The following is a 25,788-nucleotide window of genomic DNA, read 5'->3' on the forward strand; positions in this document are numbered from 1 at the left end:
AAAAAAAAGAAAAAAAGCCATTATGGTTTGAAAGAGACCTTTTTTTCTGCTAAGAAATGTATATTTAAAGCATGATTTTAAGTGTGTAGAGGTATAATTACAGTGTCTGTAGTAGTTTCTGTTCAACAGAAAGGGTCACTTCATCAGAGAATTGTGGAATACATCTGAAAGATACAAGCTTGATAGTGCTACAAGCACTTCTGGAGGGAATGCTACTCCTGTTAAGTAGAAAATGGCAGATTTTAGAGAAGCATCTTTTAACATGGCATGATTTGTTTTCCTGCTGTAGCTTTCTGTGTCATCTTGTACTGTTTTTCATTGCTGACAGAGACCAACTCCATTTTTTAACACTTATGTTTGTCCCTGGACACATTCGGAAGAGTCAATGGTTTTGAGCTACAAGTTAGGGAATGGGACATGAACTAAGCTGTAAAAACCCTCTACCTAGGCCTTATTTAACATCTTGAAGTGTAAAAGGTTCCATTTGCTTTTGTTTTGTTCTGGCTAAACTCTATAGTATTAAAATAGCTGGTATGACATGCTTAAGACGGCAGACACTGAAGAGTCATTGCTGGGAATAGATGAGGTCAGCTCTACCACTATTGTACGATGTGGCAGTGTGGGTGCTACTCCTCAGAGTGACATTATGTTGTATGGGTTGCTTTTGCAGAAACAGGGCAGTTATTACTGTGAGAGTCTTCTCTGTATAATCATAAGCCTTCCCTTAAAGAGACAATGCACTGTGCAGGCAGGTCATCTAGGAACTAAATGCTTCTGAATGCTGTTGTGGTTCAAGCCCAGCTGGTAACTCAAAACCACACAGCCACTCGCTCACTCTCCGTCTTCTTACCTCTTGTTCCTGGTGGGATGGGAAGGAGAATCAAAAGAATGTAACTCCATGGGTTGAGTTAAGAACAGGCCAGTAACTAAGGTATAACATAAACCAATACTGCTACAACCAATAATAATAATGATAAGGCAAATAACAAGGGAGGAGATTACAACCACTCACCATCCACCAACTGATACCCAGCCCAACCTGAGCAGATATCTGGGCCTTCCAGGTAACTCCCCCAGTTTCTATACTGGGCATGACGTGCTGTGGTATGGAATACCCCTTTGGCTAGTTCAGGTCAGGTGTCCTGTCTGTGCTTCCTCCCAGCTTCCCATGTCCCTCCTCACTGGCAGAGCATGAGACCAAGCAGTCCTTGATCAAGGTAAGTGCTACTGAGTAACAACTAAAACATGGGTGTGTTATCAGCATTGTTCTCAGACTAAAGCTGAAACACAGCACTGCACCAGCTACTAGGAAAGAGAAAAATAACTGTTACAGCTGAACCTATGGCAGGTGTGGAAATCACAGACTGGTCTCTGCCTGCAGAAAGGCTTCAGGATAGCAGCCTTTGCTCAGTAGAGGGCAGATGAAAGTCTTTATGCCATTGATGTTGGGAATGGGCTCATCTGTGGAAGTTTTCCCAGTTGAAGGCACCAGATTCTGCACATAGCCATGCTCTGGGCAAATTCTGTGAGGCTGGAATGGGTGTTGTCTGTCCTGTGGATAACAGGGAAACACTTGGGTAGGATTATCTCTGGATTATCTCCAGCCTTGCACCTGAATCCAGACAGCATATGGGATGAAAACAGCATACTGGGTTAGGCTGCCTATATGTTGCAGTGTCCCTGGGGGTTTGCAGGCTGTCATTGTCTGTCAGGGTCTGGCCACTGTCTTGGCCTGTCACCCAGCAACTATCTGTATGTTGTTATCCTACTTTCCCTTCCATAAAGGAGAGCCTGTTGTGGTTCTGCTCCCCTCTTCCCTATGCACAAGTATGAACTAACACTTTGCTTTCCTTGCAGGAGCAGTCAAGGTTTTATGCACATGAAGCTGATGAAGACCAAAGAGAAGTACATCCTGGGGCAGAACAGCCCTCCCTTTGACAGTGTTCCTGAAGTCATCCACTACTACACTACAAAAAAGCTTCCTATCAAAGGAGCAGAACACTTGTCGCTGCTCTACCCTGTGGCTGTGCGGACCCTCTAATAATCTAATCTCACCCCTTCCTGTGGATAGGAGGTGAGAGGTAAGCCAAGTTGCATAGAATTCATTGCCAGAATTCAGTGCTTGAGTCTGTGATGGAGTGGCAGCCTTTAGTCTTGGGATTGTGGGCGCTCTGTAGAGTTGTGTATGGTACTTGTATGCTGCAGGGTGCCTTCAGAACCAGGTTTCTACATAACAGAAAGAAATCTTATTTTAGTACAAGAACAGACAACCTTCACAGAGCTTCTCTGTGACTGAAAGTAGTTCCCGACAGTTCTTCCTTCATATTTTGAGAAGAATCAACAAGTTCTTCTCAGCAGTAAAACACCAGCAACTTTTATTCTCTTGCTACCCTGGGAAACTTCTTCATGTGAAAGAGTAACCTGACTCTGAGGGACCCCAGAGTCCCTTGGTGGACCTGAGAAAAAGCTGCTTAGCAGGCGAGTCCCTGTGACTGTGCTCACTTAGCCCGGTGGGTTTTGGGGGATTTTTAATGCAGTTCCTTGGAGTACTCAAATGTTGAACTCCTATTAGGCACACAATCTTAAAATAATTTTGTAAAAGCAAATCATGGTCAATTATTTATGAAGATGGAATGTAATGAAAAAGTAATTTGTTATATATTTTTATCCTTTTTAGTAAAATAATCTCTTGAGGGTTACTGTATTCATTTGCAAGTTTCACTCATAGATGCAGGCAGCTGATTCTGTTTGGTGCAGTTAAACTGTAACATTTTATGTAGTTAAGAATGAGGCATTTTAATATATGGGTTAGTATTTATGCATGTGGGTGGTAAAAGGCTTTTATAAAGCTTTGTAGGCAAATCTTCACTTGCTCATTCATTTGTATCAAACAGTCCTACTGAGATAGCAGACTAACAAGTGTGTCTAATACTGCCTTTCCATAAGATGATATTTGCAGCTGTATAAATAAGAACTTTGGTATGTAGCAGAAATCTGTTTTTCTGGTGTATCAAGACATTTTTAAAACAAGGCCCCTTGACACCTACCTTCTGGCCAGTGTTCATTTTCACCATAAGCAGAAGCCTCTTGCTGTATTTCAGTCACTGTCAGTCAGAAGCACTGCACAAGCTGCTCTGAACCTTAGTCCTGCCAGCTCAGTGCCCATCTACATAAGAGATGTTTTCTACATGCTCTGTGTGCTTCTTCAAGGGGATAAATAAAATATATATATATATAATTGTGCAGAAATTAGAACTGGACAATCAATAGCCTAGTAGTCCTCATTTTGTGCCATTTCCCACCTGTGTCTAGAATGATGTGCATTAACCCATTGGCTGTTGTAGTAGCAGACTGGTTATATGCAGTATATGTATTTTACAGGCTGCAATAGGAGTGTGAAATTGTGTGTTATTTAATTCAGCTTTCTTACCTACTCCTCTTCCATTTTATGTATGCTTAGAAAGAAGTGCAAATAGGAGAATTGTAATGGAATAACCACTTACTGCCTGTAAAAGTAGTGCTTCATTATATTGTCTAATCTGATAAGAACCTCAAGGATGTCCTGTATAATGTCACTGGTGATGAATGTTCTACTTCCTTTTAAGCTTGCCTTGTTCTTTGTGTGACATCCAACACAGTTTGAACGGGACTGGATCACATATGTGAGGAGCCCATTGTCATTTTGTGCAGCAACAGTAGTGGGTCAAGCTGCAGCTGTCTCACCCAGAATTTGAATCTGCATTGTAATAGGCTCTTGGTGGTTTTCTGAGAGAAGGGTGGCACAATAGAGTACAAAGAGACAACATTCCTCTCCAATAAAACCAAACATCCCCTTTTTTTACATACTCACCTACACTTTTTTATTTCCCTAAAGTTTTTCCGGAACTCTTCATTCTCCTTCTGACATCACCCAATTGGTAAGAGCATATAGCACTTTTAAATCAGCACATTCTTCTTCCATCAGAGTTCATGAGGGTGGCAAAGCTTGCAGAGGTTAGGAATTAGACTGAATCTGCTGCTGTCTGAGTCTTTGCCTGTGTGGGCTCTGGCAACTCCATCATGCCTCTTGAGACAGATGTATGTCACATTTCTTCTTCTGCATGCTGAAGTGCTTTTTTGAGAATTTGACAATATTGCTGTTCTGTGGCTGATTTATTCCTGTAATGGAAAAGTATGCCCCTACTCTCTCTAAGCAAAATTACCAGTAGAAACCAACAACAACCAAGGCCGTGCCAGGCTTCCTTAAGCACATTGTTTTTACCTCATGGGGATAACTGTTGTACCGGACCTAGTCATAGGCATGATTGAAAGTCAGCTGAAGCCAGCAGGTGCCATTTTATTGCAGTCTGCAGATTTTGGGTTGGGATCCCTTGCTTCATACAAATCGGGTGAATAAGCATCACACAAATGTGTGTAAAGTTTATTACAGCTTCAAGGATCAGATCAGGGTTCTTGATTCAGCCAGAGAAAATAATCACAGAAAATGTTGGCTGTCTGTGGGAAGTGTGTGGGTTTTTTTATTATTATTATTTTTGAAAAAGACTTTTAGAAAGAAGTGCTCATTAATTGCAGAATAAATAAAATGGGGATTTTCGTTTGCACTGTAATGCTGTCTTTGTTTATTTAAGTGATTGTATGATATTTTTCCAGTGAAGGAATATTCTTCCCAGACTTTTTAATGTACAGTGAAAACACGGTGTGTTGCAGTATGTAGTATTGCGTATAGGTGGAAGATCTCGTAGCGATCATGCCTATATAGCACATTAAACGTTTATTTAAAAACCAAACTTCTCCCTTTTCTTCCTTTAATTGTTACTGTTAATCTGATTGTCTTGAACCGCTAATAGTAGAAGCAGCCTTTCAGAACAACTTGTGTTTGTGTGTCTTGATTGTGTAGTGAAAGTCATCATTACGCTATAATCTGTTTTGGAGTGAGTCTCAGTTCTGCCCTGAGTAATTGACTTGACACTTTTGCAAGGGCTGTGCCAAAACTACATAGGTGCATGTGTGGAATGATACTGCTGTCAAATTGCTTGAGGTGCTCAAGGAATCCAGTTACTGCTGTTTACAGCATAACACTAGTGAATCACTTTCTGCAGACTTTGTAAGAGGTGTTAATTAGGCTTCTATTTTGATGAGTATTTCTCAGTGTAATGAAAGCCCCCAAGCTGTGAACATCTGTATGATGGATAGGGGAATGGCCAAGATTGCATGTTACAGCTCCTTCCATAACTGGAAAAATCATAAAGGTTTGTGGATGTAGTCATCACTGTGGCTTCTGTACTTGATAATGGTGTATTCTCTGAGATGAAGTCTTCAGAGCCAGGATGCAATATGTGGGGCTCTCTGAAGTGCAAAGGTACAAAACACACATTTCCAGGTTGTCAAAGAACATGGCCTGAGTTTATGCTTCAAGGAGAACTGCTGCTGCTTGGAGGGTGACACATTTATGTGCTGCTCCTTCTGATCCCAATGAGGTTCAGGATTTGCCCTTTCTTTTGCTGTCATGGCTCAAGTTAAGTACACAAATACTGTGTGACAGTCTTGGTGGAGGCTACACACCTTTCATTTAAGCTCTGATTCCATATTCAATCTCCTGCGCTGCTAAGCTATGATCTGGGGTACTGAGTTGGTCCTCTACTGCTGTTTAGTCACTCCTGTCCTCAGGTTGTACCTACGCTGATACCTGAGCTGAACAAGGAAGGTCTTAACACTTGTTTAAATAATTAAATAAATGAACAAACAAACCCACCCAACAAACTGCTGCACTAGCTCCTTGTGGAAAAACAAGACAGCAATTAAGCAGACACATCTGCAGCCCTGGTTTGAGCAAGGGGAGAAGGGAATGAACACAGTAGAGTCAACTGGGTTTTGTACATTCTTTCCTTTTTAATCACCTGAGATGATCCCATATAAAACACTGCAAATTGCTTCCTTTTGTTACTTCCTGCTGGAGTCCCCAGTAAGAAGAGAAGAAGAAAGGAAGGAAGGAAAGAGCAGCAGCAGCTAAAGAAAGTTGTTGGTGTGAAATGAAGTAAATAGAAGTCATACTAGAAGGATATTCATAGGTTGCAAGGGATGACTATTTACAATCCCATTTTCTGCAGCATGTTACTGCCTGTCTCAGACCTTGAGCTTACTCTGAAAACCATATACCGACAGTTCAGAGCTGCTGTTTACCTCAGTGCTCTAGACCTAGTAGTTAGTTCAGTGACAAGATCCATCTGAACACTGCTTGTATTCAAGTGTCTTTCAGGGTCTCTGGACTGCAGTTATTGCTGCTGACAGTTCCCAAACACAAAGCTACCATGAAACCAGAAAGATGTTTAAGCATTCCGTTGGAATGGTAGGATTCTGACAAATGCACATTCCTTGATACATTAACTAGCCAAACCACTATAATGGGTTGTGTAAGATTGGTTTATGTGGCGAGCCAAGCAACAGCAACCCCTACAAGTGAAGCTGGAAATGGCACAGGAAATAGGCCTGGCCCCTGTCCAAACTGTTGATAAATGAAAGACACATATATCGCCTGAGGAGATTCTGCAGTTCCTTGGAGTGTATGGCAAAGAAGCCCTGATTAATACAAGGTTGATCATTGAGATTTTGGAGCTGCACCTACCAGGGGTCAGAGAAATTAATTGCACAACTCAGGAAAATAAGATCTATTTCCGTCTACAGAAGAGTCCAAGGAGCATCTGAAATTCCATGAACAGAACAACCACTTACATAACTGCTCCAAATGCCTGTGCTAGAATCATAGAACTGTAGCATCAGCTGGGTTGGAAAAGACCTTCAGGATCATCAAGTCCAACCATTGCCCCAGCACTGCCAAGGCCACCACTAAACCGTGTCACTGAAGGCCTCATCTATACAGTTTGTGAACACTTCCAGGGACGGTGATTCCACCACTGCCCTGGGCAGCCTGCTCCAATGCCTGAACACCCTTCTGAACACAGAAGAAACTGTCCCTAATACCCAGTATAAACCTCCCCTGGTGCGGCTTGGGGCCGTTTCCTCTTGTCCTATTGTTTGTTCTTTGGGAGCAGAGACCAGCCACCTCCTGGCTCCATCCTCCTTTCAGGTAGCTGTAGGGAGCAATAAGGCCCCCCTGAGTCTTCTCCAGACTAAACACCCCCAGTTCCCTCAGCTGTTCCCCATCACACTTGTGCTCCAAGCCCTTCACCAGCTCCATTGCCCTTCTCTGGACCCACTCCAGCACCTCCATGTCTCTCTTGTAGTGAGGGGCCCAGAACTGAACACAGGATTTGAGGTGCAGCCTCACCAGTGCCCAGTACAGGGGATGATCACTGCCCTGGCCCTGCTGGCCACACTACTGCTGATACAGGCCAGGATTCTGTTGGCCTTCTTGGCTGCCTCGGCACAAGCCAGCTCATGTTCAGCAGCTGTCAGTCAACACCTCCAGGTCTTCTTCTGCTGAGGAGCTTCCCAGTTACTCTTCCCCAGGCCTGGAGCTTTGCATGGGGTTGTGGCCCAAGTGCAGGACCCGGCACTTTGCCTTGTTGAACCTCACACCACTGTGTTATCCAGCCTGTCCAGATCCCCCTGCAGAGCTTTCCTGTCCTCCAGCTGCTCAACACTCCTGGCCAATTTTGTGTCATCTGCAAATTTACTGAGGATGCACTTGATCCCCTCATCCAGATCATCAATGAAGATACTGAACAACACTGGCCCTAATACTGAGCCCTGGGAGACACCTCTTGTGACTGGTCAATAACTAGGTTTACCAGCACTCACTGTTTGGGCTCGGCCATCCAGCCAGTTTCCAACCCAGCAAAGAATCCACCTATCCAGGCTATGAACAGCCAGTTTCTCCAGGAGAACACTGGAAAAGAGTGGCAAACACTTTACTAAGGTCCAGATAGACAATGTCCACAGTTTTTCTTTTAGTCACTAGGCAGGTCACCTTATCATAGAACAAGTTAGTCAATCAGCTGCCCTTCATGAACCCATGCTGACTGGGCCTGATCCCTCCCTTTTCCTGCACATGCCTTACAATCTCGCTTACGATCATGTGCTCCATGTCCTTCCCTAGCACTGAGGTCAGGCTGACAGGCCTGTAGTTTCCAAGGTCTTCCTTCCTGCCCTTTTTTTAGAGAGGCATCACATTGGCCAACCTCCAATCCACTGGGACCTGCCCCCTAGACCAAGACTGTTGATAGATGATGGAGAGTGCCTTAGGAAGCTCCTCTGCCAGCTCCTTCAGCACTCTTGGATGTAACTCATCCAGCCCACATATTTGTGTATGTGTAAGTGGAGCAGGAGGTCTCTAACCATTTCTTCCTGGATTATGGAGACTTCAGTCAGCTCCCAATCTCTGCCATCCAACTCAGGAAACTGAGTACTTTGAGGATACCCAGCATTAAGTTTCCTCATCCCCAGTCACTAGGCTTCCCCTAGTATCAAATAGAGAATGGAGGCTCTCCTTGGCCCTCCTTTTGTTGCTGACATATTTGTAAAAGTACTTTTTACTATCTTTCATTGCAGTGGCCAGATTTAGTTCCGTCTCTGCATTCACCTTTCTAACTTTCTCTCTACATAACCTAAAAGCATTCACATACTTTTCAGGGGGTAACTGTCTTCCACATGTGATAAATTCTTTTTTCTTTCCTGTGGCTCAAGCAATATCTCCTTGTTCAGCCAGGCTTTCCAGATCCAGAGACTTCCTGCTCTCAAGCAGATCAGCTCTCCTTGCCTAATTTTGTCTCACCTGGAAACTGAGTCTGAACTTTTATCCCCTCATCCAGCTCATTGATAAAGATATTAAAAAAACACTGGAGCCAAAACTGAACCCTGGAGAATGCCACTTCTGATAGGACACCAGCTGGGTTTAACACCGTTCACAACTCTCTGGGTCTGGCCATCCAGCCGGTTTTATACCCAGTGAAGAGTCCACCCATCCAAGCCATGAGCAATGAGTTTCTCAAGAGAATGCTGTGTGAAACAGTGCCAAAGGCTTTACTAAAGAGCAGGTAAACACCATCCACAGACTCCCTCAGCTACTTAAAAGGTCGGCTTGTCACAGAAGGAGACAAGGTTAATCAAACGGGATCTGCCCTTCATAAACCAATGTTGACTGGACCTGATTGCCTGGTTGCTCTGTATGTGCCACAGGATGGCACTCGAGATCTGCTCCATGACCTTCCCTAGCCCCGAAGTCAGACTGACAGGCCTGTAGTTCCCTGCTCCTGTCAGCTCTTCTTGCAGATGAGCATCAGATATAGTAACTTCCAGTCAAAAGGGACCTTCCCGGTTAGTCAGGACAGCTGATAAATGATTGAAAGTGGTTCTGTGAGCACATCTGCCCACTTCCTCAGTACCCTTGGGTGGATCCTATACGGCCACATAGACGTATGTGTCTAAGTTGTGTAGCAGGTCCCTAACCCCTTCCTATTGGATTATGAGGGTATCGTTCTGTTCCCCATCTCTGTCTTCCAGCTCACTGGATGTACTTACAGAAACATATTTTACTGGCTTTTACTGCAGTAGCCAAATTAAGTTCTGCAGTAGTCAAATTATGGCCCTTCTGGTTTTCTCCCTGTATAACACCAAAACATCTTTGCAGTCCTCTGTTTCGGAACCATTCTTCCAAAGGTCATAAACTCCCTTTTTTTCTTTTTTACTTTAATTTCTGCTGATTCAACTTTGAGCAAATGATAGTGGAATCATACCTTGGTTATTTAAAAAATGTGAGACTGAACTGAAATCAAGCAAATTAAGGCTGATTGTCAAGCTTCATGACTTGTTTCTTCTGTGTTCTTTTTATTTGATTGTTGTTGCTTGCAGAATATGTAATACTGATGGTGTTATTAGAGGGCTAGGACACACAGAACAGCCAACACAGTGTCAATCACCATCTCAGCTGCAGAACAGAGCCCTTCCCCACACCATCAGATAAACTGCAGGCTGGTTGTGGATGTCTTAGGCACAGCTCTAGTCATTCCTCACCATTCTGCAAAGCCCAGAGCCCTCCTGAAAACACATACTATTCTGAGATCACTAAAGCTGCAAGCTTTTGTGTTATTTCAGCGTGGGGCTATTCATGCACTGTGCATCCATCCTTCACGCTTCAATTTCTTCACCATATAGTTTTGTGCCACCCAGCGGCTAAAGTAAGAGGCTGCTTCATATGCAAAAAGGGGGGTTCTGCTTTTAAGTGAATACAGTAACCAAACACAGAGCAACTATACCAGGAACTATTGTGATTTTTAATTCTTTTTTATTGATGCTCCCTATTAACTGAATGTTCATCATTCGAGCTCTTTCTTGTTACTGAGTTGTACCATTCTGGTTATTTCAGCAAGAGAAACACAAAAAAACAGAAATAGTTTTGCCTGCTTGTGGTCATTTCCGTTTGGATCTCCAGTTTCATATTTCCTTTCCTTCCTTTATCTTAACGTCCCATTACTCCTCCACCAATTGGAATAGGTTAGATCTAAACATCAAATAATTTGGATTCCGTTTTTGAAAATTAAAATATACATATATATGTATACGTTTCGATGCAAGAACAAAAATGTTGTCTTGTAATTTATTTTATCTTCTTTCAGCCCGTTCAGTCCTGATGGGGCAGTCAGACAGTGCAGTCCCCAGGACTCTGGAGGGCCTGAAGTGGGGGTATTGGCTGCATGCTCTGCCCAAAAATGCTGACACTCTCTAAGCTAGCATAGGGCCATAAGGGAAGGGACATGGGAGACAAAGATGAACATGAGCTGGCTTGTGCCGAGGCAGCCAAGAAGGCCAACAGAAACCTGGCCTGTATCAGCAGTAGTGTGGCCAGCAGGGCCAGGGCAGTGATCAACCCCTGTACTGGGCACTGGTGAGGCTGCACCTCAAATCCTGTGTTCAGTTCTGGGCCCCTCACTACAAGAGAGACATGGAGGTGCTGGTGGGTCCAGAGAAGGGCAACGGAACTGCTGAAGGGCCTGGAGCACAAGTGTGATGGGGAACAGCTGAGGGAACTGGGGGTGTTTAGTCTGAAGAAGACTCAGGGGGGTCTTATTGCTCCCTACAGCTACCTGAAAGGAGGATGGAGCCAGCAGTTTGCTGGTCTCTTCTCTCAAAAACGAACAATGGGACAAGAGGAAATGGCCTCAAGCTGCACCAGGGGACGTTTATACTGGGTATTAGGGACAATCCCTTCCCCAGTGAGGGTGTTCAGGCATTGGAGCAGGCTGCCCAGGGCAGTGGTGGAATCACCGTCCCTGGAAGTGTTCACAAACTGTATAGATGAGGCCTTCAGTGACACGGTTTAGTGGTGGCCTTGGCAGTGCTGGGGCAATGGTTGGACTTGATGATCCTGAAGGTCTTTCCCAGCCCAGCTGATTCTGTGATTCTGATTCCATGACTGAAGTTCCCGGCTTGGCCACACAGGGGCAGGGCATGAGGAAACTCCTCCAGAGGTGGGGCTGCTCCTACAGGCAGTGATCTTCGTCCCCCTTTTCTCATGTCCTTCTGCCCTCATACTGGGAGATGACCCTGCTCAGAATCTCTTTGTCCTGGCGATACAAATCCCCATGGGGCAGAGTTCATCAGGGAAATCTGAGGCTTCAGGCTCAGCTAAGTGATAGAGGTAGATGCTAAAACACCTGCAACACCAGAGAAGCAGACATAACCTTTGGCCATCAGCACAGGTATGACACAGAGGAGATCCCCATCTCATAAAAGGAGAGGCTGGGAGAGAGAAGCACTAAATCCTGCTGTTTTCCAGGCAGCCCACATGTCCTGCTGCTCATTATCCCTGCTCTGTTCTAATTGCTGCCTCTGGCTGTTTTCTCGACATTGAAAGAATGCAGATGTCTTGGTTTCCTCACCATCTGCTGGACACCCTGCTACTCAATTCCTTACACATCAAATTCCAAACTCCCACCCCAAAATCCTGCTGCCCCTAGCTCTGCTTTGCTGCCCCACATGACGCTGTCATTGATGTGTGGTAGATGCTCAAGGGGGTCACCCTGTTCCAGTGCAGCTTGGATTAGTCCATGACAAACGGTAGGACTGTGCTTCCATCCATGGGTTAGTCAATTCTAGATGTATTAAACGCCCCTTCACATGAAAGCAAGCTGTTACACTCTGCTGTCAAAAAAAACTGAGACACATTGACAATACTTGTCTCTCCTTGACCCCAGTTTGTACTGGAGCTCTAATCCATCTAGTGCAACCTCAGCAAGTTTGCCAATGACACCAAGCTGTGTGGTTCGGTTGAGACACTGGAGGGAAGGAATGCCATCCAGAGGGACCCTGACATGCTTGTGAGGTGGGCTGATGCCAACCTCATGAAGTTTAACCATGCCAAGTGCAAGGTCCTACACCTGGGTGGGAGCAATCCCAGGCACAGCTACAGGTTGGGCAAAAGGGAAATTCATGGTAGTCCTGCGGAGAAGGACTTGGGGGTGTTAGTCAATGAGAAAAAGAACATGAGCCAGCTTCAGTGTGCACTCACAACCCAGAAAGCCAATATCTGAAGGGGGATATGGGCATGCTGGGGATGGACTATTCATTAGGGACTGTAGTGACAGAACAAGGCGTAACTGGTTAAAACTTAAACAGAGGAAGTTTAGATTGGATATAAGGAAGAAGTTCTTTAAGGGTGCTGGAATGGGTTGCCCAGTTGTGAATGCTTCATCTCTGGTGGTGTTCAAGGCCAGGTTGGACAGAGCCCTGGGTGACATGGTTTAGTGTGAGGTGTCCCTGCCCATAGCAGGGGGGTTGGAACTAGATGATCTTAAGGTCCTTTCCAACCCTAACTATTCTATGATTCTGTGGTTCTACTCCAATGGACTAGGACAGGTTCATTTTTAAAGTGCCTGCCACTGTCATACTGCATGGTAAAAGATGCAGCAGTATGAGAAAAACAGTGACTAAGCTCAGCTACCGTGGCAAGAATAACTGCTCTTCAACAATGATACACCTTCCTGAAGTCCAAAACCATTTCAAATCCAGAATGGAGATCGTGCCACCCCTCTGGTATTGGAGGGAGAGGTCTATGCAATCAGTTTGCCATGTGGACCAGGGAATTTTACCACCTCTGAGGTTAGCAAAGATTTGGCCTTCCTTGTAAAGCTGTTTTCTGCATATATTTCACATCTGGATATCAAGGCACATGTTTGTCAAGTGGTAAGTGGCCACCACCTGGTATGGCTTAAGTAAATCACCTGCAGCAGTAAGTCCTAATGATGAATGCAGCTAGTAGGCTAATGAGTTCCATTTAGTGGAATCAGGGTCCACAGCATATTAATTCAAGCTAGCCAGTAATCTTTGGCACTGTGTTCGGTCAGCTTCCTTAGTATTACCTTTTTGGTGGGTGGATACATGTACTACTTGAACAGAAGAAGATAAAGCTATTTTTTATATTTTTAATTAATATGGGCATTCTGAAATGTTTGTTTTTCCTACCTTCTCTACTAGTTATGTCATTGCCAGTTTTCCAAGTCACTGGCATGGCTCCAGCCAATACAGTATAGCAGTCAGTATGGACTGTGTTGACTCCAGCTTAAATATTGTCACTGCATATTATACCACCCTTACCCCTCAACATCTCTGGCCACATATTACAGTAAAAAAATGAGACTTTTTATTGTTCTCAACTGGTTATTTTAGTAGAGAAATCATGTTACTATCTAGCTGCTAATTTCTCTAGAATTGCTTGTGGTTTATATCGCTGTTTTCTTACACATAACTTGGGTTTGCATGGCAAGGTTTTGGTAATGACAGGGGCTACAGAGGCAGCTTCTATAAGCAGCTGCTAGAAGCTTTCCCAATGCCAAATGGAGCAGATGCCAGCCATGACAAAGACAGACCTACCGCTGGCCAAACCTGAGCCAATCAGCGATGGTGGTGGCACCTTTGTGATAAACAGGTAAGAAAACAGTTGCTGCATAACAGCAACTAAGGAGAGAAGTGTCTGGGTACCGGAGTAGATAATACCCAGTGCAGACCACGGTGAAGCAGGATGTCTGCTGCAGCCCATGAAGGTCCACAGTGTAGCATATATCCACTGGTGGTTCATGGAGGTACATGGTGGAGCAGTTAAACACCTGCAGCCCATGTTGGTCCACAGGGGAGCAGATATCCACCTGCAGCCCATGGTGGTCAACGGCAGAGCAGATCATAGAATCATAAAATCATAGAATAGTTAGGGTTGGAAAAGACCTTAAGATCATCTAGTTCCATGGGCATGGGACACCTCACACTAAACCATGACACCCAAGGCTCTGTCCAACCTGGCCTTGAACACCACCAGCATTCACAACTTCCCTAGGCAACCCATGCCAGTGCCTCACCACCCTTACAGTAAAGAATTTCTTCCTTATATCCAATCTAAACTTCCCCTGTTTAAATTTGAACCCATTACCCCCTGTCCTATCACTACAGTCCCTAATGAATAGTCCCTCTCCAGCATCCCTGTAGGCCCACTTCAGATACTGGAAGGCTGCTATGATGTCTCCAAGCAGCTTTCTCTTCTCCAGGCTGAACAGCCCCAACTTTCTCAGCCTGTCTTCATATGGGAGGTGCTCCAGACCCCTGATCACCGACCTGCAGCCCATGGAGGTGCATGGTGGGGCAGATCTCCACCTGCAGCCCAGGGAGGACCCCCTACTGAAGCACAGGGATGTGCCTGAAGGAGGCTGTGACCCCATGAGCAGCCTGTACTGGAGCAGGCTCCTGGCAGGAGCTGTGGCCCTGTGGAAAGAGAAGCCCAGGCTGTAGCAGGTTTGCTGCAGGACATGTGACCCATGGGGGACCCACTCTGAAGCAGCCTTCTGCTGCTCACGCTGGAGCAGGGGGATAGTGAGGAGTCCTTCCCTGAGGAAGAAAGAGTGACAGAGGTAATGTGATGAACTGACCGCAACACCCATTCCTTGTCTGTAGTCTGACAAGCTGCTCTAAGAGTATCTCCAAAGTATCTCTTTTCTATGGCTGGTCATGGAATAACAGTACTACATTACCAAGCAGCCTATTGCTTTTTACAGCTGGGGGGAAGATACCAATTTAGACTGTAAATAGGTCTAGAAAACAATATGATAGTGGGTCTTATGACACTCAAGGTGAAAGGAGAAAGGTGGAGGAATGTGTGGGAAGTAAGACCATAGTGCAGCACTACATTTTTATCATCAGTTTAATAGCATCAGAAGATCCTTCAAGTTTGTTTTCCCTCAAAGTGTGAACCTCTGTGTTCTATGAAATTGGTGATCTCTGTCAAAATCCTGTTTGGATGGAGAAGCTTTGACCAGGACAATACAGGAGCTTACTGTATGAATTTCTATTTAATAGGACTGAAGCAAGCCAGAGTCATATAGTCACCAGCAAATAGTCTCATGCAAATAATTTCTCACTGATGTTAATGGGCTTTGAAACAGTCCCTAATGGTACATTTAGGGAATGAGGACTACATCCACAGAATTTCATGGCAGGTGTATTAAGGCTTGACACACTGAAGTTACCAGCAGCTCTTCGTCACTTCACAACCAGAATCTCTCTAGCAAGACACCTGTGATTCTCTTCAAAAAGTTAGCCTTTACTGCATCCCTGTCGTGGTTTAAACCCAACCACACAGTCTCTCTCTCTCTCACTCCCCCCCTCCTCTCTTTCTTTCCTTCCCTCTGCCTCCCCACTCCTGGAGGGATGGGGAGGAGAATTGAAAGAATGTAACTCTCACGGGTTGAGATAAGAACAGTTCAGTAACTCAGGTATAACACAAACCACCACTGCTACCACCAATAATAATGATGATAAGAGAAATAACAAGGGAAGAGAATATGATACCACATGTCGAAATGAGCCCGACCCAGAAGAGAGCGAGCCCTTCTGGAGTAACTCCCAGTTACCTACCTGAGCATGACGTGCTGTGGGATGGAATACCTCTTTGACTAGTTTGGGTCCAGTGTCCTGTCTCTGCATCCTCCTGGCCTCCCCTCCTCCCTGGCAGAGCATGAGACTCACAAAGTCCTTGGTCAGAGTAAACATTACTGAGCAACAACTAAAAACATCTGTGCTATCAGCTCAGTTCCCAGGCTGAAAATCAAACCCACAGCACTGCACCAGCTACTAAGAAGGAGAAAAATGACTGCTACTGCTGAGCCCAGGACACTCACACTCCACTCTGGCATTAAAATCTGAGATTCTGTGTGGTCATGAATGAATGTTTAGTTTATTTGGAGGATTCAGGTAAGGCAGAAATGGTTTATTTCTACACCTGTTGGGGAGAACAGAGCGGCAGAAGGTCAGCCTTCTATTAATACAAACTCAGATTTAAGACAATAATACTAGGATTTACATACAGATATAGCAGATATGAGCTTTATTATTACTTATATTAATATTTCTATTAATAATATAATTATTAATATAATTATTGATGTATTATTAATATATATAATATTCATATTAGTTTATCCAGGGATAGACTAGGTAAAGTAGACACACTAGGTACTGAGCAAGTAGAGTATCAGACATCTGGAAATAAACTCTCTCAATAAGAAACCCCTTCTAGCTGTCCTGTCCTGGATTTGCAGCTGAATCACAGACTGAGTTGTTATTTCACCAGTCAAGACAGGACCAATTGATCCACAAGCAATAGCATGACTTCTTATAACAATCAAGCTTAGATTCTAAGATATCTGAGATCTTTCATTTAATTGGAGAGCTTTCTGAATTTGCACAAAGTCATATACAAGTAAACTAAAGTGGGAACATTAGTTCTCATTAAGGTTCACCAATGGAAACACTTCGCACAAAAATGAACTCCACAGATGTGCAGGAATATCTCTTGGGATGTGGGAAGCAAGAATTTCTATTTATATTCAGTTTATATTGGAAAAGAAAGAAACAAAGATATTAAGCTTTACTGACATGTCACATACAAATTGAGGACAGAGCCCCCACTTGCTCCATACTGCAGAGCATGCTGGGTCAGACATTGCAAGAGAGGGTGTCCAAAGCACAGAAGGATTCACAGGGGTGCCCACCCTCATCTGCGCTTTCAGCATATTTCCACTGCGACTGAACAACAAATTCCTGCCACTGGAAGGAGATGGGATAGGGCAATGTGCCCATGAAGCTTAGGGAACACTTAATGTAATCTGGCCAGAGAGTACTGCATTACTGCAGTAAGTGGCATCATGGACATGTTAATCCTGAGGATGAATGTCATCTATTGTGTTGGTAACATTCCAGCAATTCTGGGACTTCTGAACTAAGGTTCTATTAACAAAAAAGGGCCTAATGGAGGTGACTTGTGCTCTGTGGGAGGGGCAGTGAAAAGACCAGCTGCAGATAGTACAACTGCAATTAAAGAGGGTGTACATCATTATGAATAGTAACAAAGCCTGGAAAATGCTAGGTGATGAATTTGAAAAAGTGGTATGGATAAAGTCTTGTGTGGAATTTTTCATGGATAGAAAAACATTGCACTGACACCACTGATATTTGGGATGAACCTGAAAAATTTAAGTGTTCTTAAAAGCTGAAGGAAGGAAAGGAAAGGCAAAAGCAGGCTTGTGTTGACTGTTAGGAAGTTGCTTGCAAGCAATAGTGGATAATATAGAAGGAGACACATAAGAACAAAACATGAAAGGGGGAAAAAACAGTTATAAAAGACAAAAAGTTGTATAAAACACAATGTACACAGCTAGAAAATCAGAATCAAAATTGCAGGCCAGTACCACAACCAATGCTCACACTTTGTTTAAACCCAGCCAGTAGCTCAGTACACACAGCTGCTCACTCACTGTTCCCCTTCCTCCCCTCCCAGGCAGGATAGCAAGGAAAATCAAGGAATGTAAACCTGCAAGTTGAGATAAGAACAGTCCAAAAACTAAAGAACAATATAATGATAATAATAATAACAATGATAAGGGAAATAATATTATAATAATAACAACAATTAAATAACAGGAGAATATAAAGCTAAAAGAAGAAAGAAAAAAAACACAACCCAATAAACAAAAGTGCTGCACAACACAATTGCTCACCACTTGCTGATCAATACCTAGCCTGACCCAAGCACCGATATGAGCCTTCTGGGTAACTCCCCCCCAGTTTCTATACGGGGCATGATGTGCTGTGGTATGGAATACCCCTTTGGCTAGTTTGGGTCAGGTGCCTTGTCTCTGCTCCTTGTGCCCCTCCTCAATGGCAGAGCATAAGAGACTGAACAGCTCTGATTAGGGTACGTGCTACTGAGCAACAATCAAAACATCAGTATATTATCAGCATTATTCTCAGATTAAATCCATAACACAGCACTGTGTCAGCTACTAGGAAGAAATTAACTCTATGCAAGTTGAAACCAGGACATCTAACTGTCGTGGTTTAAACCAAGTCCCCCAACTCCCGGAGAGTTAGGAAGGAGAATCCAAAGAATGTAGCCCCCACGGGTTGAGATAAGAACGGTTTAATAGCTAAGGCATAACACAAAATCACTACTGCCATTACTACTACAAGTAATAATGATACAGCCAATAACAAGCGAAAAGAATACAACACCCCACCATCCACCGACCCATAACTCACTCCACCCTGCCCGGCCGAGCACCGCATGCTCCCTCCTCCATTTTCCTCCAGAGCTCCACCCCTCCAGCTCTCTCTCCCAGTTGCATCCTGGGCATCACGTGCTATGGTATGGAATACCTCATTGGCTAGCCTGGGTCAGGTGTCCTGTCTCTCCTTCCTCCCGGCCTCCCCTCCTCCACCTGGCTGGAGCACGTGCTCAGAAAAGGCCTTGAACAAAAACACCCTCAAAACAGGCTCGCTATCAAGCAACTGTTCCCAGCCCAGAAGTCAAAACACAGAACTGCACCAGCTACAAGAAGGAGAAAAATGACTGCTACGGCTGAACCCATGACACTAACCCAGCAAAGCCCTTAAACACCCCTAGAATTGATGGCATCTAGGTGGGAAAAAGGACCAAACCTTGTTCTCATCGTGAACACTACTCAAAGTTAGGAACAGGGATACTTGTACACACCCTACAACACAGCAAGGTGATTCTGTGGGGCTGTGCTGGGACAGGCAGCTCTCCAGCAGCCAGATAGGTGGGAAAAGTAAAGAAAAGAGGAGTGACAAATTGCCATGCTGAAATCTGCTCTCTCAAATATGCTGGACAGACCAGAGGCTGTAGGTCAGAGTGGGCACTATTAGCCTCCAAACATTAAATCTTGATAAGCCTATGTTTCTAAGGGTGTGCATGTGTCCTGCAGCTGACAGAGTACCTGAAGTGCTTAAACCACTTGCTCCTTCTACAATGGCAGCAGTAAATGCAGTTACTTGGTGGCAGACTGCTCCACAGCGAATGCTGTCTGCTTTACCCTAATATGCTCTGAGGCAGAAACTGGGACCATACAGATGGTTAACCTAGTCACAATGACAGTCACCCTCAATTCCAATCAGGAGATGCTAAGGACAAAATTTCTACAGGCAGTGCATATTAGGAATATAGTCATATTTGGTAAAAATGCTTAAAGGGCTAACAAGATAGCATCTGCATGGCTTTCCAACTTCAGTGCTAAAACAATTAGCAGGAGAAAGTCAGGAACAGCTAACAGGATCCACACTAGCTGCCCACATATATCTGAGGTTAGAAAATATCGCTAAGCACTTTGAACACAATAATTCAGATGAAGAGGGGAGCATTCCTGTGTGGGTTGCAGCCACCAAGGAAGAAACAAGAATCCAGAGTCTGGCAATGTTATCACTGTAAATGATAAGTAGACTGCAATGGTTTTGACTGATACAGGAGATAAATGATTGATGGAGGCAGATAAACATACCTGTGAAGGTAGAGCACCTCTAAAGAAAGAACCAGCTTCTCCAGTCGGTGTTAATGTTTGTTATGCCATCATAGGAGATTCCAAGTTCTGATACTTCATTAAAGTGAACCTTTAGCTGAAACAAACCCCAGATCACCTTTTCAAGGAGTAAGATTTTCATTCATTTGGTGCATGTGATTCAGTTGTAGACATCTTTTTTATTATCCCTTTGGAAAGTAAAGATTTTCTTGTCCAAAAAGTTTCTGTGACATGACTTACATATGAGTTATTAATTCATTGTGGAGGACACCAGAGCTATGACAGTGTCTTTCTCATAGGTGACCTAAATCAGAAAAATTACAGTAAATGGAATTTCTCAGGTCAGACTTCAGATACAGGGATCAGTGACAAGCTCATAGAAAGGCAAAGAATTTGTTTTGGTCACAATATTCACAAAAAGATAAATTCTTATTTCAAACGTGAGGTGTATGCTTTTAAGCTTACTGAATTCGCAGTCCGGCTTGTTCACTGTGACAACTTTTCATCGCTGCAAAACAACGTAGTACTAGAGGCAACTTGCAGGGATAGTGTACACAAGAGAAAATACTAACAGTCTTTTTACAGTTTAGTCTTGTGGAAGCAGGAAAATGTAGACACTAATGTGATTCCACAAACTCTGGTGAGGACCACCTACCCTAGAGCCTAACATCAGCCACAAGATAGCATTCTGGAATGCTTCTTCACTTCATTAGTGGTTATATTTATTCTACTATCAGGAAATGGCCAGATTCCACAGCCTGCTGAAGACAAAGGAGGTCCTGGCCAATGCATCTTTGGGAAATCCATATCTGCCATGGGTCCATGCACAGACAGAGAAGCTGGGAACCTCTGTCCCATGCAAAGACAATGTCAGTCCAGTTCTCAGAGCACTCTGAAAGCTTTCCTGCAAAGTCACAAACTCCCTGTAAGTGACAGCATCTGCCCCAGCACTGTGAGCAGATGAAGTGCTGGCTGTGGCACTGCGTCCACTCAGACACGTTCCTGATTCATGTTGGGCATACGCCTGGCTTTAAACCAATGGTTTCCATGCCTTTATTGCTTCCCACTTATGGAGCACAGTGTAATTGCTGCCAGAAGAAAGTGATTTGCATCTCCTCCCCATTACAGAAAGAATATGGTCTAGCGAGGTGCTCCATCCCTAATGCCAGAGCAGAAAGTGCCACAATATTATTCTTCCAAAGCACACAACAGCCATGGGAGACCATTATAACTGAGAACTTCAGAGTTATTACAGATGGCAGATGGCTCACCCTACTCTCTACAGTGTCGGTACAGATGCTGCAGCATTCATATCTTTTTAAAAAAGGACTAGATCTTCAGCCATGTCTAGCTGACTGCTGTGCACACATCTAGTGTTAAGCAGCATAACGGCAGTGGGAACACAAGAATGATGGGGATTAGTTCATAAAGATAACTACCAGTTTGCATTTCATTTTGCACCAAGAATCTCAGGAGACAGGGAAACACATTGTGCTGGACCTGCATTTTAAGTGAGCTGGAAGTGTTGCTGCATGCCTAATTTGTATATGCACTTGCTGCAGTTGTTCTTTTATGCTGAGACATTTTCTGTGAAAATACTGCCATATAGCTATTGGCAGAGAAATATTTTAATATACGTCTGAAGTTAATCAAGTGTTCAAAATCTGAGCCAAAATATCCCATTTTTTTTAATCTGAATACTGACAGTAGAATAAATGTAACCACTAATGAAGAAGCATTCCAGAATGCTATCTTGGGGCTGATATTAGGCTCAGGTAGAACACTGCTCCAACTATTAAGTCCTCTTTGCAGTTTGCTGTTGCATTCTGTGTACTACATCAGACTGTACTACACAGACCAGCATTGGCAACATACATTCTAAGAACTGATTTAATGTATAACACTGGCAAATCAAAACTATTTTTTTGCTCAAGGCAAACCTTCAGCTTACCAAGCACACTGTTAAACAAGTCTGTGGTTTAGCCCAGCCTTTGATGTGCTGATTGTTTGCACTTATCATGAACCACAAGCAGTTGTGAATTGCCATGCACTGAACATCTTTATTTCTATTCCAACAGCACACAGACAAACAATGGTGAGGCTTCCAAAGAGTTGTGCAAGGTGTAATTCACAGGCTAATGCATTTCTATCCTAATGATGAAGAAAATGTAGACATAAAGGGCTAAACGTTTCAGGGAAAGTCTAACCACAATAAAGTATGATGGCTTTACGTACTCCTATCTATAGGAGTATCTATATGCTTGATAATATTTCAAATTCAGCCTCCCATTTAGGAACATTTCATTTACTGAACTATCTATCCCATGTGAGGAGACACACAGCTCCACCAAGGCATCTACAACAGTTTTTTGTGTGGTGGGAATGGCAAGCACATACAGTGTCCTTCTGTAACCACCATCAGGTATTTAAAACATGGCAGAAGCCAGAAAAGGAAATAAATAGGGAATGGGATGCACCTAGTGCCAGCGGAAATTCTGTCAGTGCAGTCAAAGCTGATCCTTAGTAACAAGTGTGTAGGTGATGGAGTGCAGAATGCTTTGCACATCTTCCTCAGCCAGTTGAGTAGCTGAATGCCACGAAGATACCCTGTGTTCATTGAAGTTGTAAAGTATCTGGGCTGATTAAGAAGATGCAAATATTTTGCACCAAATACTTACTATTTTTAACAAGTGAAGTGAGGTTTCATGTAACTGATCAAAACTGACAAACATGCTCACATAAGCATTTTTAAAAGGGCAGGGGGGCTGGGGAAACCACTATTCACAGCCAGAGTAGGTCCATCATGTGAGATGGATAAAGTCTACGGGTAAAAACTTCATCTATAATCTCACAATGACAGTGAGTACTACACCGTACTTCTGAACACTGCCAAAGGAATGTACAGGGCCATTCATTGCACAGTCCAATGTATATGTGTGCAAGGACAAAGGAAAGGTCAGTAATGGGCTGACTGCACTTGTAACGAAGATGATGAGTGAAAGCCCTGTTCCCAAAGTTTAGCACTGTTTGTTTTGAAGACTTTTGTTATTAACAGTTTAATCATGCTTGACTTTTCAATCTGTTTCAAAACTTTAGATATGTTAATTAACATTATTGGCTCTATTTAAGAGCTCATTAACGCAAGACTTAGTGATGGTAAACATTTAACTATACTTTTGCTGAAATGGGTGTACAGTTTTTTAAAATACTGAAAACTAATAGATAGCTGTGGAAAAGAGAAGAAGAACATTACTCTCTCAGTTTGAAAATGCAATTTCACGAAGTCCTGTGGGTTAAAAATTAGACCTAAAAGTCTAATTTTAATGCTGTGCATTCATCTTCTGAAATCCTAGCCAGTGGTGCCTAACTCCTGCTCAAACCTATGACAGCTTGGCACACATCTGCCTCTGAAGATCTGGGCCTTAACTTTTCTGGAACAGAACTTTGATACCTGAGTCATGCAGGCATTAAACATTTCTAGCTACACCTTCTTCGTTTGAACAAATGTAATGATAGGCTATAAAGCCCACTCAGTCAGTCATGAGTAGACAATCCCATTAGGTGTATGAAGCTATTTGTGGAGCCTAAAGGTTCAGCAGATCACTGTGCCACACATGCTAGACTTCAGGGTCCCCTGCACAGGCAAAGGAATTGAACTAATAAGACTGGGTGAAGTGGATGTCAAACATGTGTGCCACTCTCCACCAGGAGAAGCAAGAGAGGATGCTGCTTTGGAATTTGAACCTGTGTTTCTTACCCAGGAAAACACCTTGAAGTTGCTTGAAGAACCAGAGACCAGGTTTGCCAGACTGTCACTGTGGTTCCACAACTGGCAGCAGACAAGTCACAGTATCTGCTTCAAAATCGTAGGGCTGCCTTAAAAGCTAAAATCAGCAACATGAGAAAAAAAGCATATGTCCATGTCCAACAGCTTTTAATTTCTGTTTTATTTGAAAGACACCCCCTGTTCAGATACAGTGGCCAGAGCTTATTGTTGGCAGATTGCTACGAGTTAACCCCATCAGGCAGCTAAACCCTACACAGTCCCTTGCTCACTCCCACCCAGAGGGATGTGGGAGAAAATCAGAAGGGTTAAAGTGAGAAAACTCATGGGTTGAGATAAAGACAGCTTAACAGGTAAAGGTAAAGGAAAAGCCTCACTCACAAGCAAAACAAAACAAGGAATTAATTTACCACTTCCAGTGGTCAGGCAGGTGTTCAGCCATCTGCAGGAGAGGAGGGCTCCATCACACCAAACAGTTACTTGGGAAGACAAACACTTTGATTCCAAATGTTCCCTCCTCCTTCTTCCCCCTGCTTTCAGTCCTGAGCATGAAGCCATATGATATGGAATATCCCTTTGGTCAGCTGGGGTCATCTGTCCCGCCACCTTTTGGCCTGATCATTTTATTCATGCATTTCATTTTCTATTGAGATTTCTACTTGCGTATGTTTGTAATTTTATTCTTGTATTCAGAGTTGTTTGCTGTCAAACTTGAAGACAAGTTGTGTCTAGATGATCACTCCATCGCAGGGCAAATATTCACCAACCTGGTAACAAATTAAGAAGATCTGTTTATCCATATTAAATTTTCCTGCCTTTTCCTGGAATAAGCACATATTTTGATTACTGCCTGCCCTGTGGTGTATTACTTTAGTTGTAGTTATGAAGACTTTATAAATGGAGCAGCTGTTTGCTTAAGTAGGGTTCTGGAATCTGTGGACCTTACTAGCAAGGCACAAGTCAAAACAGAAAAAAACACATCAGGTCATTTTGTATTGTTTTAAAAGTATACCTACTATTTATTTTCCTCCTTTCCCTTATTTTAAGAGGAAAATGAAAGTCTGAATTTATATATATATACATATACAGTTTATTAAGTAGTCTTTGATCTTAATTTTACTTTTAGAAGGAGAGCACTTATGCTTAATAAATGAAACAAGCTTTCATCTTAGTAAGTGATACCCTGCCTGTGCAATTTCTTCTCCTTTATGAATGACAATCTGATTGACAACAAAAATTTTGAACTATGCCCCTACATTACTGATCAGAGTAAATCATAGAATCATAGAATAGTTAGGGTTGGAAAAGACCTTAAGATCATCTAGTTCCATGTGCATGGGACACCTCACACTAAACCATGTCACCCAGGGCTCTGTCCAACCTGGCCTTGAACACCACCAGAGATGAAGCATTCACAACTTCCCTGGGCAACCCATTCCAGTACCTCACCACCCTTAAAGAACTTATTCCTTATATCCAATCTAAACTTCCTCTGTTTAAGTTTTAACCAGTTATACCTTGTCCTATCACTACAGTCCCTAATGAATAGTCCCTCCCCAGCATCCCCATATCCCCCTTCAGATATTGGAAGGCTACTATGAGGGCTCCACGCACCCTTCTCTTCTCCAGGCTGAACAGCCCCAGCTTTCTCAGCCTGTCTTCATACGGGAGGTGCTCCAGTCCCCTGATCATCCTCGTGGCCCTCCTCTGGACTTGTTCCAACAGTTCCGTGTCCTTTTTGTGCTGTGGACACCAGAACTGCACACAGTACTCCAAGTGGGGTCTCATGAGAGCAGAGTAGAGGGGCAGGATCACCTTCCTTTGACCTGCTGGTCACGCTCCTTTTGATGCAGCCCAGGGTACAGTTGGCTTTCTGGGCTGTGAGTGCACACTGAAGCCGGCTCATGTACATTTACTCATCAACCAACACCCATCCCCAAGTCCTTCTCCGCAGGGCTGCTCTGAATCTCTTCTCTGCCCAACCTGTAGCTGCGCCTGCGATTACTCTGACCCAGGTGTAGGACCTGTGATGCTGTACAGAATCACTGTCAAAATTCACTGTGATGCTGCTGGTGTAATTTCTACAGCTTGCTGCTATGAGAATGTTTTCACGTTTAATCCAAAAACAGGCACATGCAGCCCACCATCCACTGCACAGAAACTCACAGAAATATTTTAGAGATGAAATGGCTGTGG

General features: G+C 43.7%; 1 protein-coding gene across 1 annotated transcript in view; it reads left to right on the forward strand.

The window, feature by feature from the left end:
- SHB (SH2 domain containing adaptor protein B) overlaps positions 1-4,787 on the forward strand; it is a 63,343-nt gene extending 58,556 nt beyond the window's left edge. The window contains exon 6 of the mRNA XM_005143439.3: positions 1,858-4,787. Coding sequence (XP_005143496.2) covers positions 1,858-2,041 — 184 coding nt within the window. The 3' untranslated portion in view covers positions 2,042-4,787. The remainder of the gene's footprint in view (positions 1-1,857) is intronic.
- Positions 4,788-25,788: the final 21,001 nt, after the last annotated feature.

The sequence above is a fragment of the Melopsittacus undulatus genome, chromosome Z (genome assembly GCF_012275295.1).
Source record: "Melopsittacus undulatus isolate bMelUnd1 chromosome Z, bMelUnd1.mat.Z, whole genome shotgun sequence".
Lineage (NCBI taxonomy): Eukaryota > Metazoa > Chordata > Aves > Psittaciformes > Psittaculidae > Melopsittacus > Melopsittacus undulatus.